The following is a 21,936-nucleotide window of genomic DNA, read 5'->3' on the forward strand; positions in this document are numbered from 1 at the left end:
TTGAGCTCAGGAGTTCAAGATCAGCCTGGGCAACATGGAGAAACCCCATCTCTACCAAAAATACAAAAAAATTAGCTGGGCATGGTGGTGCTTGCTTTTGGTCCCAGCTACTTGGGAGGCTGATGTGGGAGGATCACTTGAGCCCAGGAAGTTGAGGCTACAGTGAGCCGAGATCGTGCCACTGCCCTCTAGCCTGGGTGACAGCGTGAGACCCTGGCTCCAAAGAAAAAAAGAAGATTGATTGAGATAGGGTCTTGCTTGTTCAGGCTGGAATGCAGTGGTGTCATCATCATAGTTGACTGTAGCCTTGAACTCTTGGGCTCAAGCAGTGCTGCTCCTTCGGCCTCCCAAAGTGCTGGGGTTACAGGCATGAGCCACTATGCTCAGCCAAGCTAAAAATATCTTAGTTTGCATTTCTCTAATTGTCAGAAGTGTATTTATTTACCATACCCTGGAAACCTTATGTAAGATGATGGTGAGTTTGGACTTTCCAGTAACATTTGGAAACTGTTTAGTACCAAGCTCTCATTAACAATACAAACAAAATAGGGGTCTACCCTTAAGGAATCAAAGCCATTATCTAAAAGCTCTTTCCCGCAACAACTACCTGAGATAATGTCCTTGGTCATATGCCCCAGCATTTAAAAATGGAGTTAGTGAGAGTCTGTTGTTTACCACCTGATACATTGGTAAGAGCTGCTTGATGGTATGGGGACATCAGTAGGGAGGATATAGACGTAGCCACCCCCGCCCTAGATACGAGGGGCCTCAGGGTGGGGTAAGCCTGGGTGGGAGGTGTGAGTGGTGGAACAGTGGGAGACCCTGGATCCTTAGTCTCCAGCGTGATTGCATTTTGCCAAGGCTTTGTCCCATGTCCGTTTGTCCCGTGTTCCATTTGCCCGTGGTGTTGCCTAGAGAGCATGGAGGGGCTGGTGGAGCATGCTCTATGGTTCCCTAACCCAGGGCTGTGTGGGGAGAGCTTGCAGCACCCCCCTGACCCCATATGAACGTCCTTGCTATTTCCTGCCGTGCCATCCAGCAACTATAGGCTGCTGTGCTGTGGCTGGGAGACCTGTTTGGTCTTGGAAGCTGGGTCCTGGATGAGCAGAATGAGGCAGGCATAGAGGTGATGTTGGCTACGGGCAGGGGAGCATTTGCTTTGCCTTGGAGTAGTGCCATTTCCATGTAGAGGGGCAAGATTTACCACCCTGTTGTGGGGATTTGAGACTTTGGGTTTTGTTTTCCTTTACACCTTGAGCTTTGTTCTACAGCAGGTGCCTGGGAAGACTGGTCCACAAAGCTGCTGAATGGGGCTGCTGTCCAGCAGCCCTGCCTCCTGCTGCAGAATGCAGAGGACGCTGTAGACTTGCTTGGTGGGTGCCTGGGGTTTTCTGCCTCCCTGGTGCACTGGGCACAGCGGCTTGCCTGCCTTTTGGGTCGTCTCCACCTCCCAGGGATGTTTTTCTTCCCTGATCGAATGACCTCCTGTTTTGTTTGTTTTTTGAGACGGAGTTTTGCTCTGTCACCCAGGCTGGAGTGCAATGGCATGATCTTGGCTAACTGCAACGTCTGCCTCCCGGGTTCAAGTGATGCTTGTGCTTCAGCCTTCTGAGTAGCTGGGACTTCAGCTGCGTGCCACCATGCCATGCTCATTTTTGTATTTTTAGTAGAGATGGGGTTTTACCATGTTGGTCAGGCTGGTCTCGAACTCCTGGCCTCAAGCAGTGCACCTGCCTCGGCCTCCCAAAGTGCTGGGATTACAGGCATGAGCCACCGTGCCTGGCCTGACCTCCTGTCTTCTGTTTTTGCCCACTGTCAAGGGTAGACTTCATCAAGGCTGTACTTGTGCTATCCTAAAGAGGAGTAATGGGAGACATTTCTGACTTTGTCAGCATGCTGCTTGGCAGCACCTGCCTCGTTTCTGGTGACCATTTGGAAATGTGTCCTTTATCTGGTAGCAAGGAGCATTTACATTGATCCCTTTGCACTTAATTGGCATACTTTTATTCCTCTGGATTTTTTTTTTTAAAGCATAATTGTTCGTGTCTACATGATGTAACATGCTGCTGACTTTTAAGCAAATTAACAGAGTTCGTGCTGAAGCGCAAGGGTGCAGGGAAACAAAATGGGAGGGTTATTAAAGGGGTGAGGCGGCTCCTCAAAGATGTCACTGCACCATTCATTCTTGTGTTCCTGGCCCATGGCAGGCTCATTAATCCTCCACGACAATCCATTAGCATGCCTGTCAACCCTTCAGAGAAGATGAGCCATAGGAAGGCTTAGGGATCCCCACTTGAACTGCTGTGTGGCTGTATGAACATCCCCACCTTCCTGGAGCGAGGTGGTTGTGGCCACCTGACTTTCCCCATTTTTTTTTTTTTTTTTGGACCTCAGCCTCCAGCCCTCCTGGGCCAGACTCAGGGTGGGGGGGATGCAGGTGCCAGTGACTGACACTTGGCCTCTCACACTTCACTGCCTGATTTGCTTTAAAGGCAAGGGTTGCTCATGCTTGTCTGAGCTCTCCATCTGTTTGAGAATTATATTGTTCTCAACTGGAACTTGTAAAAGAGAAAAAAATGTACTTCTCAATTTCCATGGAAGAATATAGATTTTCTGGTGGGGTGGAAACTTTCTTAGCATGAAGGGATCTTTGTGTGATCTGCGCATCAGCACTGAATAAAGAATGGGTGCGCCGAAGTCGGGGAGGCCGACTTTCCTGTGGCTTGCTGGGGAAAGTTTGAACTGTGTGTAAGCAGTGCGTGGAAGGAAAGCTAAGTGTGGAGATAACGAAGGGAATGGGATTTAATAGAAACAGGCTGTGATGAGTGGCAGTTGCCTGATGAAGTGGAAATCTTGTGTTCCAAATTTGTGAGATCCATTTCTGTCCTCTAAGGAAAATGTTGTATGTGCAGGAGGAGTTCATGTAGTTGGGTTAGATTGTGTTTTCTGTCTTTATTTTTTTTCCTCCCTCTATGGGTTGTGAACAAAAACAAGAATTTGATATTCTGCAGTATAGTTAACTCGTGCAAACAGTGTATGCTTTTCAGTGGAATATAAGGTCTGAAATAATAGGATTTTCCCTAGTAAGTCAGTTTCATTCCTTTACATGTGGGTTATGAGATACAGAGTGAAGCTCTGTAAAGCTTTTTACGAGCTCCCTGTGTTGCCCTCCTTTGACGGGTCAAGGCATTGGGGTTGACAGAGGTTTCTACTCTCAGAGGCTTTAAAGAGGTGCCCACTCTGGTGAGGTGGCTGTCAGCATGCACGATGTGTGTGAGAGAGCACCTCTTCAATCATATGCACCTGGCTGTAGCATCCTTGTCAGCCTTAAGAGATACCTCCAAAGTGGAATTTTCTACCCCTAGAGTCATGTGAGGTCATCTCAATTTAAGCCCCAGCTCTGCTCCCTAAATTACCTGAGTGATCCCAGGTAGGTCATTTGCTCATTGTTAACCATCAGTTTCCTTAGCTGCAAAACAGAGCAGATAACACCCCAAAAGAGTTCTCATAGTAAATCACATCAGGCTTACACAATCTCAGAAATGTGCAGCTCCACAGAAATCTTCATTACCTCTTTAGGCAGTCCAGTCTGGTTTCAGGTGAATCCTACTGTCTGTTCTTATATGGAACCACAGTCCCTCACCCTGTGTTGATCTAAGTTCTCTCTTTCTCTCCTCCAGCAGGGTCATAAAGAGCCTGACCAGTCCCCCTCCCTGGAGACCTTTGTGTGCTGGGTTTCTGCAGCCGTTCTCCATGAGAAGGAACTTCTGGTCCCCGCTCTCACTTGGATGTTCTTCCACTGACTTATCTCTCTTAATGTGTGGAGGCAGAAACCAAGTTTTCAGGGTCTCTCCCCTGGCCCCTTACTAAGTCTCCCTTAGGTACAGTCTAAGACTGCCTGACTTTTTCTTTTTTTTTTTTTTTGGCAGCCACAACATCACATCGTCACATACAGAAATTATATCCAATTAAATCTCCTAAGTCTTTTTCACACCTCCTACATTTGTGCATTTCTTTTTTTGCACCCAAGTGTCCAAATAGCATTTATTTCCTCTCTATTGCAATTCCAATCTGTTGATCTTTTTAGCTCTTGACTCTGTCATCCAGTGTATTTGCCATTGCTCCTGGAAACTTGTCATCTTTGAATTAGGTAAACATTTTATCTGTGCCATCGTTCAAGTAATTGATAAAAATGTTGAAATATACAGTACTCAGAAAGAGACCTGTGGCCTCCCACTAGAGACCTTCCTTGGTCTGTTCATTAATCAGCACTTTGTAGGGTAAATTGAACATTTACTAAGCTATTCAGATGTAGTTCCTATTTCTTCACCTTGTCAACAAAGAGATCTTAGCAATGCATTGTAGACCAAGTATGTGTTCCTGGAATATACCTATTAAGAAAAAATCCTTATGCCAAGAAAATGGGCACATCCCCAAAACCCAGGTTATTGTAGTTTACGGCTTCTGACCCAGGGCTTCACTTTGTAGCAGTGTTTTTCTTCTGTTTTTGCCTTTGGCTGATACCACTGCCAGAGTGCAGATAAGAGAATGTTACTACCAGGGGGCTTGAGTGTCGGGCTATGATTGGCTGTCATCTGGAGCAGAGTGGGACTGAGCTGCTCAGGAGAAAGGTCTTCAGGTGATTTTTTTGGGGAAGCTAAGAGCACTGGTTTTAGACATCCTCTCCTGGCTGATGATGGGATTGGCCTCCATGGGGCTGCTGTCTGGCTGGGCTGGTGGGCAGAGGTTCCTGTGGGTGTGGATGGAGAAATCCTAAATGCCGAGGGTACCTGGTCTTAGTGGAAATCGTAGGATGCCTCAGTGAAGAAGTCAGGGATGCGGATTGTCCTCCGGATGCTCGGATGAGCGTGCAGTGGAAAAAGTACTCCTTTGGGGGAAGAGGTGAATCTGGAGGTGTTAGAGCAGAAGAGTAAATGCAGAAGTTGTAGCAGATACAAAGGCTTTGGCAAGAGTGGGAGTGATCATTGAAGGGAAGGCAGGGGCTTGCTGGGACAGGCTGGAGCCGTGATGGACCCTCATAGTAACCCTGCTGCATTTTACAAAGGAAGAACTGTGTTGGGGTACAGATGTGCCAAACACTCAAAGTTAGAAAATCAACGCAGTCGGTTATAGCTTCTGCCCTTGAAACATCAGATAGTGAGAACCTGCCACTGTTCAGTTTGCAGAGTGGTTGGTTGCATACAGTGTTTTAGCTCTTGCCCACTCAATACAGAGGTTGCATGCGGGCATCCACCTGCTCCGCCACCTCTGCCTGCTTGTGGCTGTGTGCCCAGAGCCCATTTCCCTGGGGAGTCAGTGCAGCACTCCTGGGGGACCCTTCTGTTTGTGTCCTGACGAATCTGACTGTGCTGGATGCAGGCCCACAGCCACACCTGCTATGGGTGGCATCTTTAAAGGCCTGGCCTGTGTGTGCTGTATCTGCAGCAGAGCTGTGGCCAAACCTGCTTTCCTTCCATCTGGGTTCCCCTTGGTTCTCGGTGGTGGACGGGCTGTGTGGTCTCCCCTGAGCTGTCCACTTGCACTTGTGTTAAAATGTGGCAGAACTTTCCCTCTATACTTAAATTGTGGTGAAATACATATGACATAAAACTTACCATCTTAACTTTTTTTGATTGAGACAGGTTCTCATTCTGTCACCCAGGCTGGAGTGTGGTGGCGCGATCTCTGCTCACTGCAACCTCTGCCTCCTGGGTTCAGGCGATTCTCATGCCTCAGCCACCCGAGTAGCTGGAATTACACGCGCCCGCCACCATGCCTGGCTAACTTTTGTATTGTTAGTAGAGATGGGGTTTCGCCATGTTGGCCAGGCCGGTCTTGAATTCCTGGCCTCAAGTGATCCCCCTGCTTCGGCCTCCCAAAGTGCTGAGATTACAGGCATGAGCCGCCGCGCCTGGCCTCCCTTTTTTTTTTTTTTTTTTTAAGAGATGGAGTCTTGCTCTGTCGCCCAGGCTGGAGTGCCGTGGTGCGATCTTGGCTCACTGCAACCTCTGCCTCCCAGGTTGAAGTGATTCTCCTGCCTCAGCCTCCCGAGTACTTGGGATTACAGGCGCCAGGCACCATGCCTGGCTAATTTTTGTATTTTTAGTAGAGGTGGGGTTTCACCATGTTGGCCTGGCTGATCTTGAACTCCTGACCTCGTGATCCGCCTGCCTCGGCCTCCCAAAGTGCTGGGATCACAGGTGTGAGCCACCACGCCCACCGGCCTCCCATCTTAACATTTTAAAGTGTTCAGTTTAAGTACCTTTACACTGCTGTCCAATCAATCTCTAGAACACTTTTCATCTTGAAAAACGGAAACTCTGTACCCATTAATAACTCCCATTCTCTCCTACCACAGCCACGGGCAACCACTTTCTGCTGTCTCCGTGAGTCTGACTACTTTGAGTACCTATGAGCAGAATCCGCAGGATTTCTCCTTTTGTGACTGCCTTATTTCACTTAGCATAATGTCCTCAAGCTTCATCCAGGTTGTTGCATGTGAGAGGATTTCCTTTCTGTGCATGAACTAGAGTGACGCAGGGACTGACCTCTGGCCATGTGGTGGGTGGTTGGTGATGGATCCAAGAGGTAGCTGGTCTCTGAATACTAGCCCAGTCCTTTTCCTTGCTAGGAAAGTCCCCAGATCAGATAGAAAGCCTCAGTATTTCAAGAAGCTTCTGTTTTGACACCACATCCATGAAGAATCACACTGCAGGGTAGGGGAACAGATGAGTGGGATTTCTACACTGTTATCAGCTAGACTTAGATAACTGGCTAATTGAAAAGAGTACAGGTCACTTAAGGAAACTGGAGCATTGTAGGGCAAGGTAAAATGCTTTTGAAATGAGGATGTGAACTGTAACTGGAATGATGTAATGTGTTCTACAAAATGAAGCCAGTGAGAGGACAGGGGACACAGGGCCGACTTTTATTTAGGACATTTGCCTGGTTCTGAGCAGAAAGTTGAAAGTCACGAGAGAGAGGGAAAGGAAGGCAGAAGGAACTTGGTTTTTGCAGGTGCCTGCTCAGCATGGGCCTTGCCCCAGCTTGGCTGTACCTCACAGCACCATCCACTGGCTCTACAGTCTGTCCTTCGGAGGTTTAGGGTGCTGTCTCATGCACAGTGGGTGCTAGGTGGTAGTGAGGACAGGGTGTGGGACTAGGCAGGTGCTGCCCCTCGGAAGGCCTCATGGTGAGGCAAAGATCTCTGGCTCCGAGGGACTCTATCTCCTGGTGTCCTGCTTCATCGAGAAGCCAGCCACCCATGGGAACTGTGGATAATTAGAAAGGATTAGAGGCTCTTCTAAGGGTGTTTTTTGAAATACGGAGACTTAGAATATTGGGCTTTGGGATATTTTAAGATGAGAAAGGCCTTTGGAGTAACTGTCAGAGCAGATAAAGTTGTTTTTATGAAGATCCGGGAAAACAGTTGTTACAAATACACCTCTGCACCAATTCTGCGCCAATCTGTTTGGCTACAGATGCTTTCAGTGGAGGGGACACTGGGGCTTGTGTTCCCTTTAGTCTTTGAATTCCGGTTAAAGTTTCCCTGTCTTAACTGGCGTGGCAGGATAGAAACATCTCACCCATCTTAGTAAGTTCTTTGCTGTATGTAGCACTCTGGTTTTAACGTTCTGAGCCTTCAGGACTGCCCTTGATGTGTGCATTTATTTTGTTGATATGCATGATGTGTGGGTGGCTCTGCGGCAGTAAAACAGTTCACATTCAAATTACACTCGGTTTCTAATTTCTGTTCTCAGAGTTTCCTCTGTAATGGAAATCTCTTACATTCTTATCATTGCCTTCAGTTATTGAATGTGTTAGGTGGCCAGGATTGCTGTCTGTGTGAAATGGGAATGTATATATACAATGTAAACATGTTCTGATTGACACGTGAAGATAAAGGGCTTAACATGAATTGTGTCGGTTTACACTTACACAGAAAATTCTACTGTAATAAACTGAAGTGTCAGTAGTGTTTGTTATCATAACATTGTCTTTTTCCCTCTTTTCTGATCTCTGATTTTTCAATTAGGAATGAGGCCTAAAGAAACCCATGCTCTCTCTTCTCTGAGCGCAAGGAGGGGGTGCTCAGACCTTGAAGGGCACAGCATGGGAGGATCATGTACTAGGGAGAGTCTGTCTCCACCCCATTTTTCTTCGCTTTGCTTTGTTTCGTAGTTTCTACGGGCTTCTTGGGGGTTTTCTGAGAGAGAGAATGTCAATTTGAGAAGTAACAGGTGCACAGGCTTTACCTGCGCCACACTGCAGCTAAGGTGGGTAGGGAGGGTAGTGACAGGTGGTGTGGTGGGTTATTCAATTCTTTCCTAGGGCAGTGGGTCTCACAGGGTGGTGCTTAGGCCAGCAGCATCAGCATCACCTGGGTGCATATTAGAAACAAATTTTGGGGCCTCACCTCTTGCGTTTTAACAGTTCCTTCAAGTGGTCCTGATGCATGTTGAGGACTTTGAACACTCCTCCTACAAGCAAAGGGAAGTTGAGCTCCCACACGCTTGTCTCAGTCTAGCATCTGTCCCATTGCCTTTGTTGTTCTCCCCGCCACACGGGCTGCACCCCTGGGATTCCCCCAGCTGCCACCAGGCATCAGCTCCAGCTGCCTCCCAGGGTGTGCTCCTGCCTCTGCTTCGAGTACCCTGCCTCCCACTCTTCCTGGCAAGACCCTGCTCATCTTTCAGGGTCCTCTCTGCTGAGAAGTCTTCCTGACCTCCTCGGAGATAGGGAGTCGTGGGGCCTTGTCTTTATGTTCCCAGGGTTCTGTCTATTGCGCTATTACAACTTTTTTTTCATTTAATTTGCCACTTGCTAGAGAGATGGTTGTTCTGCCTTCCTTGTGCAAAATTCAGTGATACACTAATCCTCTCCTAACCTCTTAAATCATTTTGACTTTCACAGAGTGATAGTGTCTAGAGAGGGTTTTTGTTGTACTAAGTTATTGGTTCCAAAGAATTCATTTTAAGAGGAGTAAAGAACTATTATAGTATGCCGCTTACTGAGACACAACCGACTTCTCACATAAGCCCAAAGGTTTTGTTATGTTGGATTTTACCATTAGAGTTAAAGATGATGATTGGTTCACTAATGTGCTTTACCTTCACAGTGTGCCTGTAGACCTGTAGTAAAAGAAGGCTAATTATGTTTCCTGATGTCTTTTATTTCCAACTATAAGCTAAGCCTATCCCATTTTTTTTTTTTTTTTTTTTTTTGAGATGGAGTCTCGTTCTGTCGCCCAGGCTGGAGTGCAGTGGCGTGATCTCAGCTCACTGCAAGCTCCGCCTCCCAGGTTCATGCCATTCTCCCGCCTCAGCCTCCCAAGTAGCTGGGACTACAGGTGCCCGCCACCACGCCCAGCTAATTTTGTTTTTGTATTTTTAGTAGAGATGGGGTTTCACCGTGTTAGCCAGGATGGTCTTGATCTTCTGACCCGTGATCCTACCGCCTCGGCCTCCCACAGTGCTGGTATTACAGGCGTGAGCCGCTTCACCCGGCCAACCTATCCCATATTTTTAAAGAAGAGTTGATCAAGTAGTTACCCATTTTAACTAAATGGATAACTATAACATTCTTTAATGGAATTGTTGACAGAAGGATAATCAGTGTTTTTGCTAATTCATGCCACCCTCCTTTGTTGTATGTTAGTAATACTTACATTGGGGCAACAAAATAGATCAGTATTTCCATTAATGTTTACTTAATAACAGCTGCTAAAAGGTATTACTGTTTGCAGTAACACAAAAGCACTTGCCTGATTCTTATGCCAGCTTCTATAGGGTAGGTAGTGACAGCCCATTTTGCAGGTGAGGAAGATGAGGTTTAGAGGTGAGGTGTGTCTGCCTGAGAGCAGGAGCTGGTAAATGGCACTCTGGGCTCATGGGAGTCACGCCGTTTTTTTTTTTTCCTAGGACCTCAAGGTTGTGTCTAAGACATAATTTACAGTTCTCGTGTAGCTCTTCCAAATACTTAGCTACACAGCTTTGGGGCGTTTTCTCAGCCAAATGCTTTTCTTTAGCCCTTCTCATATTAACATTTAGTTCTTAGGGATTTATTTTCAAAATATATATAGCTTGTATATACCATTCACCTAAGTTGTTAGAGCAGACATTCTGCCTCTTGATCTTTAGCAAATACCTAAGAGTATTTTGTTAACAGTACTCATTTCAGCTGAAAGACTTTATTTTAAAATTTAATTTAATTTTATTATTGTTTTTTGAGACAGAATCTTGCTCTGTGTCTCCCAGGCTGGAGTGCAGTGGTGTGATCTTGTTGCAACGTCTGCCTCGTGGGTTCAAGTGATTCTTGGGCCTCAGCCACCCAAGTAGCTGGGATTACAGGCGTGCACCACCACGCCTGGCTAATTTTTGTATTTTTAGTAGAGATGGGGTTTCAAACTCTTGGCCTCAAGCGATCTACCTGCCTTGGGCTACCAGAGTGCTGGGACTACAGGCATGAACCACTGTGCCTGACTTTTAAGGCTTTCTTTAAAATGGCATCTTTTGGCCAGGTGTGGTGGTAATCCCAGCACTTCTGGAGGCTGAGGCTGGAGGATTGCTTGAGCCCAGGAATTGGAGACCAACCTGGGCAACATAGGGAAACCCTCTCTCTGCCAAAAAATTAAAAAACAAAACAAAACCTAGGTGTTATGGTGTACCCCTGTGGTCCCAGCTGCTTGGGAGCTGAGGTGGAAGGATTGCTTGAGCCCAGGAGGTCGAGGCTGCATTGAGCCACGATTGTGCGGCAGCACTCTAGCCTGGGTGACAGAGTGAGACCACGTCTCAAAAAACAATAAAAAATAAATAAAATGACATCTTTGGAGAAGTGAATTCTACCCAGGTACCAAGCCCCTGCCTGCCCCTCCCAACTCCCTTCCCTGACTCCCAGCACCCCCATCTGTTTTGGTTCTGCTGTTGCCATTCTCTGGCTTTGGGGACTTTGCTGAGGCCCCACTGTCCCCATTTTCCAGCTGTACCCTTTCTCTCTGCTTCCCTGCTTGTCTTATTCTTTACAGGGCTGCCTGGGATCTCACATTCCAAAAGTTTTTGGGTTTGTTTTTGGATCATGCCAATATCGGTTGCTTTGAGAAGGGAGAAAGGGTATTTTGCATTTTCCTTTTAATCATCGGTGAGTAGCCACAAAGGGTGTGTCTCTCCCTCCTGTGCTGTGTTTACTGTTTACTCCCTCAGTGCATGAATTATTTCATGGCACCAGTGGAGCATGTTTTCTTCTCTTTCCTGTTTGTGGCTTGCGCCTCCTGAACGCTGCTATCATTCATGGTCCAGCTTGGTTTTCTTTTTCACTGTTTCTATCACAAAACCTCCTGAAGACCAGTGGTGTCCGTCATAGGCTCCAAAACAGCTGGTTCCTAGGCCCTGCCCCGTGCTCTGTGGTTTGGGCTTGTCTTTTCTTCCAGAGTAAGTGGGTAGCTTCTTCCTACTTTTTTTCTCTTTTCTTCTATAAATGGGAGGAAAAGTGTCAAGTATGGAGACTGCTCTTTCATTTGAAGGAAATTCACAGTTCCAGCTCTGTAGCGTGGCCTCTGTTAACTAGTGGTCAACACTGACTGTGGAAGGGGGGCCAGATGGCAAAGTGAAGCAGATTCTTTCGTCCTGTCTGCATTTTGATTGCAGTATGAAGTTCAACTTGCTTCAGTCTTTGTCTTCATGTTGTTTCACTAGGTACTGAATTTTGTGATCTGTTGGAAATAACAAGTAAATAGATGCCTAACGCTTTATACAGGTTGAGCCTGTCTAATCCAAAAATCCAAAATCCAGAATGCTTCAAAAGTTTCAGCTTTTGGAGCACTGACATGACACCACAAGTGGAAAATTCCACACCTGACCTCATGTGATGGGTCACTTTTCAAAACTCAGGCACACGACACACAGTTAATTTAGTGTCCCCAAGGGAAAAAAGACCCTCCCGGCCCCCTTCAGCTGTGATGTGTCTTTTCCACACATGCCCAGATTCCCTCAGACACCTCCACAAAGGGTAATAAAATGGTTCGTTGTACACAAACTTTGTTTCATGCACAAGATTATTAAAAATATATATAATGACTTTTTAGAGAAGCGAGAAGAGAAATGAGAGGTAGGGGAGGGAGGGAGGAGTTGGGGGACAGTTGGGGGAATAGTTGAAGCTAAGGTGTTTAGGCAGAGCTCTGAGGAGGTGACGTTTGAGTGGAGACCCAGATGGCTAGAGAATGGGGCAGCCTCCTGAAGGAGCAGAAGCACTGTGGGCGGCAGGGTATCACAGAGGAGGAGCTCGGTGTGTTGGAGGTTGGTGAGTCCTGTGGAGTCTTGTCAGATGGTGTTGGGACAGGGACGGACCGTGAGGAGGCTGGATCATGGGGAATGTGTTGCTTTAGGCCAAGCTGGAGTTGATAGTGGCTCAGATCAGAGCTAAAGTAGTGGAGACACACAGACATTGAAAGAATGATGAAATTCACTCATTCTGCGTGTGTCCCATGTCATGTGTCCGCTGCACACCAAGTACTGTTTTAGGCACTGGTGATATAATTGTGAACCAACTGGAGCTGTGGTGAGAGAGACCATGAAAAGAAGGGCCAGAGCGGTGTCCTGCAGATGGTGGTGTACCTTGGGAGGGAAGTGTGTAGGGTTGTTGAGGAACAGTGTGCTGCACAGGGAGGAATGACGTGGGGCAGCATTGTGGGAAGAGCAACCAAGATTCTCATAGGCTTGGGAGCGGAAGCCCTGAGGTCTGTTGCTGGACTAGATATGTGAGGTGTGAGAGGAGAGAAGAATCAGGAATGACTCTTTGATTCTTAACGTGAGCAACTCAGAGAATGAGAGTGCTGCAGTTTACAAGCTTGGAAGGTGGATTATGTGGGGGGATGAGTGAGTTGTTTGACACCTCAATGGATATACTCAGATGGATGTATACGTTAGAGCTCAGAAGAGTCTGGGCCAGTGACATGAATTTGATCATATCTAGAGTATGAGTGGCACAGGAAGCCACTTGTCTGGATGAGGTGACAGAGGAAAAGGTTGAGGATAGCAATCAACATTTAGAGGTAAGGTAGAAGGCAGAGCAGTGTGGAATCAGGGAAGCCGAGAGGAGGAGGCAATGCCAGGTGACTGGAAGGTCAAGTGACACTTCGACAGTGTCACTGAGGGCTCTGCTAGGAGCTATTCGGTGTCATAATGGGGACAGAAGCTCAGTCGGAGTGGGTTAAAGGTAACCAGGAGGTGAGGGTGCTGAGAGGTGGGACTATTGACAAGCCTTGTGTCAAGTTTTGCTATGTAGGGGCTGAAATCTAACGTATGTGACTGTGTATAAGTGACTTGACTTCCCCAAATCTGTTTTGTCACCTTTAAAATGGGTGTTTGCCAAGTGCTGGTTTCTGCTATTCTTTTCTCTGTCTTAGGGGTGTCATTTTCTCTTTGGTAAAACAGAAGAATTAGATGATATGAAGTTTCACATTCTAAGTTCTCAAGCTTTGCCCACTCCTCAGCCCTTGGGTCCCTCCACTTCCTCTTCTCTTCGCTATCTCTGCTCAGTTTCTGTCTTTGATTGTAATGTAATGCCCAGTGGGACTTTTCTTCTCTCCCTCGTCTGTTCACTTATTCCGTCCTGCACTGGGCCACCAGATTAATCCTGCAAAAGGCCTCACATGGGCTTCTCTCCCACTCAGGAGCCTTGTGGGGGCTTTATTTCTCTGAGATGAAAGTTCTTATCCCCACATGTGATCCTTTATGACTTGGGTGCTATCAAATTCATTTCCTCACCTGCTCCCCTCTTCACCCTGACCATCAGATCTGCTGGCACATGGGCATACCTTGTTCTGCATTGTCTCTGGCCTGTGGGATATTTACCGAGCTTTAAATCCTAGGCACCCTTTGGGAGCCGGCCTGTGTGCAGAGCTCCCCTTAGCACGGTGGCACAAAGCTTGGACACCACCTCTTGTCTGTCCTGCTTAATTCCATTCACATCTAGAGTGGACTAGCTGTGTGCACACCACTGACCACCTGCCTCATGTGACAGTTGTTCCTCATGGGTCTTAGCTCTTTGCCTTCACCATGAGCCTCCTCAGAGGGCAGGGCACTGCCTGTTGGCATTTCTCGTGGTATCATACATGTTGGGTGCTTCCCAAATTAATTACATCAGTCAGAAAACTTCACTCTATCTGAGAAGCTTTAATAGTGTACTTGGGATTATTAAATCCCAAAAAAGGTTATCACAAAGAGTTTTCTTGGTGTGTGTCTGTGCTTAGAATTTAGAAAATAAGTCATCCAGTATTGAGGCCATTTTATGAAAAGCCTTTAAAATCTGCAAATGCGTTGGCCCAGCACTTCCACTTCTAGGGATTTATCCTAAGAAAATAGTCTTGGGTATCTGCCAATAATGTTCACTGGAGTGTTGTTTATAATGTGCAAAACAGGAGCTAACCTAAATGTCCAACAATAAGGGATTGGTTAAAAAAAAAAACAACCCTCATGGTGTGTATTCATACTCTGGAACTACTGTCCCCTTAAAATGGTGATGTAGAAGGACATGTATTGACTTAGTAAAATATTAAGTGAAGGAAGTGTGTTTACAAATGTCATTTTTGTCTGATTTCACTTACCTTCATTTATAGAGAGTGGATAATTGGCATAGATAGTGTTAACATTGTTTATCGTGGAATGTTGAGATCGTTGATGATTTTTACTGGGTTTTTTTTTTTTTTTTTTGGTTATTACCTCTAAACTCTGTAGGAAGCATGCTTTCTTGATCAATAAAACTTAAAGTTGGAGTTTATGCTGCTTTTATTCATAAAAAAAATCACGTTTTTAATCTTCTGTTAGGTTATCCTTTATGTCTACATTAATGCACGTGTGGAGAGAACACAGTCTACTCGGCTTATGTCAAATGGTAGTGGGAAGCATGGAAGCATGCGTTTTTAGTCCCCACTTTACAAGTCACAGTGACGGTTCTCCAGTGTAGAGTAGACTGATTGCCCTGTGTCCTTCAGGCAGGGTGCAGTAGTAAGTTATTGATACTTGGCTGCTGAGCTGTTGTTCAGGCCTTGGCAACTGACTCTCTGCAGAACGGACCAGGAGTGTGCGGTGGTGGAGTCCGGCTGGCCTGGGTTGCAGATTTCACTTTCGCCTCTGCGTGCCTCTGGGCTGTAAGCTTTAGTTTGCACGGTTAATGGGGATGGCCTCTCCCATGGTCGGTCGGAGTGTGTTGCACAGCGTCTGGTCCAGTGTTGGCACTGTATAAATGCCAGCTAACTGGTTAGCCACCTAAACTGTCAGTCTGCAACCCACAGCTCTGCAGTGAACAATTGAACCTCATTTCTTTAATAATAATACAGGATTCCTGAAAACCAACTGTATTATTGTTTGGAAAATAGTTTAAAAATTATTTCCTTCTAACTGAGACGTTTACCCTCTTGTCTCCCTTCAGTCTGCGGGCCAGGCATCGACATCCGCAACGACTATCAGCAGCTGAAGCGCCTGGAGAACTGCACGGTGATCGAGGGCTACCTCCACATCCTGCTCATCTCCAAGGCCGAGGACTACCGCAGCTACCGCTTCCCCAAGCTCACGGTCATTACCGAGTACTTGCTGCTGTTCCGAGTGGCTGGCCTCGAGAGCCTCGGAGACCTCTTCCCCAACCTCACGGTCATCCGCGGCTGGAAACTCTTCTACAACTACGCCCTGGTCATCTTCGAGATGACCAATCTCAAGGATATTGGGCTTTACAACCTGAGGAACATTACTCGGGGGGCCATCAGGATTGAGAAAAATGCTGACCTCTGTTACCTCTCCACTGTGGACTGGTCCCTGATCCTGGATGCGGTGTCCAATAACTACATTGTGGGGAATAAGCCCCCAAAGGAATGTGGGGACCTGTGTCCAGGGACCATGGAGGAGAAGCCGATGTGTGAGAAGACCACCATCAACAATGAGTACAACTACCGCTGCTGGACCACAAACCGCTGCCAGAAAAGTAAGAATGATGCTGACTGCTGCTTTCTGTCTGCCTCTCTCTCTCCTCTCCTCCTCCTTGACCTCCCTTCTCTTCTGAATGCACGAGTTCCGCTGGGCAGGGTGCAGTCGTGTTGCATTTAGGACGTGGCACGCCTGCTGTGCGGAAGTGGTTCCCAGCGGGGGTCTTGGTTGGCTTTCCTTTGCATCTGGGACTCTTGGATTGCGGGACTGTGGCGTGGCTGGAGGCCATCATGGCTGCTGTCAAGACTGTTCAAATCACATGTTAGAAATAATCCAGCACACTCCTGGGCTAGACACTTGCTGACCTTCAGCTTTGAATTCCTGATGAGAAAGGTGACCTGGTGTGTTTGGAAGTCCCTGAGCCTTGGCAGCTGGGGGCTGCTTATGTGTCAGCTCTTTCATCCTTTGTGCAAAGTGATATTTTTTGTTCTGCAGGACTTCCTTAGTTTGAATGGACTTGGAATATGGTTAAATAAAGGGAAGGTAAAGCACTAACTCATATCCTGTGAAAGTGGTCCTTAGGTCCTAGTGATGATGTTATGATACTCAGGTGTCCTGGTTATGACAGAGCACCTGGCCCAGGTGGGAGACCTCTGGACCCATTTCTGCAAGTCCCAGGTTCAGGCTGTACTTGCAGGTAGCTGTGTAGCAGGGTGCATTTTTAAACCTCTGGGATTCTGTTTTCGTTCTTTTATACCTGTTTACTGAACAGTTGTGAAAATCTTAAGATTTCACGAGTGAAGGAACTTTGGAAAGTATTTACTGTTCTGGGGGTCAGATGGTGGTATTTTGAAGCTTCTTGTATATTTATCTGCAATATGCTTATTTTCCCTTGAGAATAACTGAGCTCTTGCCTTCATGTGATCAGTTCCTTAAGAACCAGGCTGTTTGGTATTAAAATGTGACTCTGAGCCTTCACCTTATTGCATTCAGCAATAGTTACGTATATTGGCTAGGAAGCTTTTCCTCACTGGTTTGAAGTCAGTGTGTTAGCTATAAATAGCTATTATTTAAGTGTTGGCCCAGTTAAAGATGCAAGGAACCCATGTTCTCTAGTTATGAAGAACCAAGAAACCCCAAATTGTTAGACTTGCCTAAAATAAATAAAAGGCGAGACCCCACAGGGGTGAAGTGTGTAAAGTAAATAAAGGACAGACCTCACAGGAAGCCCTTACTTCAGTTCCCGTTCAGCCAGGCCTGAGGCAGGAAAAGGATCTGTGTACCCTGATCTGCCACACGCTTTTCTATTCTGCAGAATTGGATCAGTGCGTATGTGAACATTGATTAGTGAGGGCAGGGGTCCCACTGGCTGCAGCCAGTACCTTGTAGAGCTCTGAGAATGCAGTCAGGCCACTTTAAGGTTGGCTGGAGTTGGAGGGAGATCGTACGCTAAAGTCACTTGTGCGGTTGATTAAAACTGCCCTATCATGAAGTTACCCACTGGTTTGAGAAAACAACAAAATATATTTTTTAAATAACCTTGACATTTAAAAATTTTATCTGAAAAGTAAAAGGTGTTATCAAGGGAGGCAGCATGGAGTAGAAAAGAGATGTTGAATGGGGTGATGAGGGCCAGGAATGACCTTGGATGGGCCAGCCCTTCTGGGCTGTAGTTGGGCTTTTTTAGGATATTTCTAGGGCAGTCCAGTACATCCCTTAGTGGTGATCATATATGGGCATGAGGATGTTTTGAAAACTCATAAGCTCTTTAGAGAAGGGAGGTGCCATATGGAACGCCATTAAGTGGAGAGTTGTTCACGAACTGGGTAGGTCGTTACTTTGGTCTTGCCATGGGTTTTTGGCTGTTTCTGATGAGCTACTGATTGAAGACCCCTGGGGTAGGGGTGAGGCCTGCATTCTGGGTCCAAGTCTAAGAGTGGCGACTAGAAATGAGCAAGTTATTTAAATTGCCTGGGCCTTGGTTTCTTCATATGTGGAATGGGGTAAAGCCTGCCTTCCTCATAGGGCTGTTGGGAGATGAAAAGGAGGAAGGAAAAGCACCGTGAAAATGTAACGATGGTTAGAAGGTGGGCTCTGCTGGTGACAGACAGAGCCTTGATATCACCTGTTGGTTGGTCACCTGCTTCCCCAAGGCCACGCCCTGCAGCCTTCTCCTTGACCATCCCAGCCCTGCTGATGTTCCTTGTGATTTCACAATGGAGTACTTATATAAAATTGATAACTGCTTTCCGGGAAATTGACTTCCCTTCCCCTTCTCCTGAAAACTCAGGCATGGGCATATTTCTTGGAGATTTTCTAGTTGAATCAGAACTTCCTCTTGGTTTGCGTAGATTCCGTTTAGATCTGCATTGTCCAGTGTGGTAGCCGCTTATTGAGTAGGCCACATGGCTTATTGAGTACTTGAACTGTGGCTTGTCCGAATTGGGACTGCTTTAGGTGTAAAATATACACTAGATTTCCAAGACATAGTATAGCAAAAACTCTGTACACCATTTCATTAATAATTTCTATGTTGATAACATGTTGAAATATAACATTTTGGATATATTAGATTAAGTAAAATGTGTTCTTAAATTTCACCTGCCTGTTTCCTTTTTATACTTTTTTTTTTTTTTTGAGGCGGAGTTTTGCTCTCGTCACCCAGGCTGGAGTGCAGCGGCGCGATCTCGGCTCACTGCAACCTCCGTCTCCTGGGTTCAAGCGATTCTCCTGCCTCAGCCTCCCAAGTAGCTGGAATTACAAGCATGTGCCACCATGCCCGTCTAATTTTTGTATTTTAACTGGAGACGGGGTTTCACCACCATGTTGGCCAGGCTGGTCTCAAACTCCTGACCTCAGGTGATCCGCCCGCCTCAGCCTCCCAAAGTGTTAGGATTACAGGTGTGAGCCACCGTGCCCGACTCTTTTTAATTCTTAATGTGGCTACTTGAAAATTTGAAATTACAGGTGTGGCTTGCATTCTGTGTTGGTAAGCTGCTTTAGAGCATTTAACACCAGGAGTTCTTCCCCTCATCATCTTTTTGGCTGAGTGGTCACTGCAGCGCTCATAGCCCCGCATGCACCTCTCCAGCCAGAACCCTTAGGAATCATTTGGGGAGCTCCGTGAAGGGCATTGAGTCCAGGCAGAATGGCTACCTTGAGTTCAACATAAGCATTAAGATGGCCATTCGAAAACATTAAGCACAGAAGAATCCCATTCAGGTAATCTTCTGTTGGCTGGCTGTAGAACTAAGGAGAACATCTGGAGAAACATGTCAAGGGTGTGTGTGAAATCGTTGAGCCTACTCGATTTTGTCGTGCTGATGCGCGGTTTTCACTTGGCACTGTCCTTTAAACTCCTTCTGTGCCGTGACTCTGCAGTGCCTGGCAGCGTAGTAGACTCTACTCCCTCTATGGACGTGATCCCTCTGTGGGTTCTCTGCACACTTCTGTATTTCTCGGTTCTTTTTGGATTTAGGAGTGGATTTTATACATTTTTGAGTCATTCCTAAAGAGCGATTGACCCTTAAAGAACTGTGTACAGTGGTTTCCTTTCAGTAAGAACATAGTTGTGTGGCACCCCCTGACATGTGGTGTGGTTGATTCTTCTTCCTTGTCTTCCAACGCCACCCTCTTATGAGTCTCTTCCTACCCCCACAGGTGCCGCTTCTCTGTCTCCCTTCCCTCAGTCTGGCTTTTAACGGTGGTCTCCTGACATAGTCCATTCAGGCTGCTGTAACAAAATCCCATACCCTGAGTGGCTTACACACAACAGAAATACTGCTCACAGTTCTGGAGGCTGGAAGTCCAAGTTCAAGGTGCTTACCAGATTAACTGTCTGGGGAGGGCCCACACTCTGGTTCACAGAAGCACCTTTTCACTGTCTTCACATGTTGGAAGGGGCGAGGGATTTTTTTTCTGGCGTCTTTTTTATAAGGGCACTAATCCCATTTGTGAGGGCTCCACCCTCATGGCCTAATCACCTCCCAGAGCCATCATACTGGGGATTAGGTTTCAACATAAGAATTTTGAGGGGACATAAACATTCAGATCATAGCATGGCTGGAGTTCTGTCCTGGGCTCTCTTTTCACTTTCCTTGTTCTCATCTCATCCACTGGTAACTGCATTGCCTCCTGTCTCCACCTAAACTTCCAAGTATCTCCAGCCCAGAACCCTTTTGAGCCCAGGACCTGTCATTCATATCCAGCGCAGAACCCTTTTGAGCCCAGGACCTGTCATTCATATCAGACCACCACGAGCATTTCACTACAGCCTCTGATGGTCTTCCCTGTTTCCTCACTTTTGCCTATTTTTTTTCTTTTCTATTCCTTCTTAAGTGGGCCACACTTTTGTTCCCCTGGTTCTTATGTCAGGAATGTGGATGTCCTTTGGACACTTCCTTCTCCAGTTGGATACCAGGCCCTTTCCCTCCTGAATGGAATGGAAATGCTGCTTCAGCTGTGTTCCTCTGCTCCTCCCCCTTACAGCAGTGACATAGCCTCTCTCCTGCTATTGTGTCCTGTGGCTCCACCGAGCACTGGGGAGCTTTTCAGTATGCACTTTTTGTTTTTTGGAGAAAGAGTCTTACTCTGTCACCCAGGCTGGAGTGCAGTGGTGCGATCTTGGCTCATTGCAACCTCCGGGCTCCCAGGTTCAAGTGATTCTACTGCCTCAGCCTCCTGAGTAGCTGGGATTACAGGCCCGCGCCACCACACCCAGCTAATTTTTGTATTTTTAGTAGAGACGAGGTTGCACCATGTTAACCAGGCTGGTCTCGAACTCCCGACCTCAGGCGATCCACTGGTCTTGGCCTCCCAATGTGCTGGGATTACAGGCATGAGCCACTGCGCCCGGCCATCTAGTGTGCACTTTGGACTGATGAGCTCCCCTACCTGAAATCCTGTAGCAAGTCCCTATAGGATAGGCATGTGGTACAGTGTGAAGCTCCTGAGTGGTCAACAGCTACCCCGTGACAACATGCCACACTCCATGTGCCACTCCCTCCCGCCTGCCTGCTGTGTCTTTGGCCCCAGTGGTGCTCTCCCGTGCTGACCAGCCGGCACGGCTCACCCGGCCGAACTCTAGCCTTGCCTTTTCCTCTCAAGGATGTAAAGGCTCTGCAGATTTCGGGAGGCCTGTCTCCCAGCACCTGATGGGACACTTTTTGCCCCACTGTAAATTCTGGGTGTATCCTCCACTGTATGCTGTCACCCCAAGGGCAAGCACTGCATCTGCTTAGTGAAGGATTTATTGTTCGGAAGATACATTTTCCCCTTGAGCAGAGAGTAGCGTATCCTGGCAGTCTTCGGTGAGCCAGTTGTGCCAGGATTATGAAATGCAGATGTTTACTGTGTCATTGTTGCTGTCATTGCTGCTGAGGAGTACTGACCAGAATCATCTGCAACTCTTAGTTGGCAGAGAGGACCACTATGGTGGGTAGCTCTTTTCTTTCCTGCCATTGTGGGGATGATTCCAGGCCAAAGATGATGGAGAAGTATGAAAATCATCTGAAAGGTTGAAGCTTGGCGCGTGAAGCCATTCATGACTTTGTAAGGCAGTTTTGCTGAAGGCCAGTTCTGCCCTGGGAGGGATGGAGGTGAATCCTCCTGAGTGCCTGTGGTTTTCTTACTTCCTGCTGAATTTGCCTAAGTGCCTGTTGTTTGCTTGCCGTGGAGGCTTTCTGGTATTTCATTTCAGGTGCAGATACCTTCATTTTCCCACAAAAAAACCCCAACAAAACCTAAGACCTTACTGCAACTAAGTCTCCAAGTACTTTTTAACCCATTGGGATGAACAGCCTGTGGTCTACTCAGATCACCCTGAGTGCGTGTGAGAAGGCCTGGGCTTTGCCAGGAAATCCAGGAAGGCAGGGCCGGGCTGTGTTGGAAGCTGGCTTAGCTGGTGGGGCAGCCTTACTTCAATTAAAAGGGCATTGACTGGGAGCAGCAGTCCTGGAGTTTGTTGCATTTCCTATTGCCCTCAAAATGAGAAACCAGGAAAATAACAGATTGGAGCCTTCGAGAA

At 47.0% G+C, this 21,936-nt stretch overlaps 1 protein-coding gene across 6 annotated transcripts in view; it reads left to right on the top strand.

Annotated features, from left to right (window-relative positions):
- IGF1R (insulin like growth factor 1 receptor) overlaps positions 1 to 21,936 on the top strand; it is a 314,674-nt gene that overhangs the window by 42,469 nt on the left and 250,269 nt on the right. For all 6 annotated transcript variants that reach the window (XM_016927492.3, XM_016927495.3, XM_016927493.4 and 3 more), the window contains exon 2: positions 15,424 to 15,969. In XM_016927492.3, coding sequence (XP_016782981.1) covers positions 15,424 to 15,969 — 546 coding nt within the window. The remainder of the gene's footprint in view (positions 1 to 15,423; positions 15,970 to 21,936) is intronic.

The sequence above is a fragment of the Pan troglodytes genome, chromosome 16 (assembly GCF_028858775.2).
Source record: "Pan troglodytes isolate AG18354 chromosome 16, NHGRI_mPanTro3-v2.0_pri, whole genome shotgun sequence".
Taxonomy (NCBI): Eukaryota; Metazoa; Chordata; class Mammalia; order Primates; family Hominidae; genus Pan; species Pan troglodytes.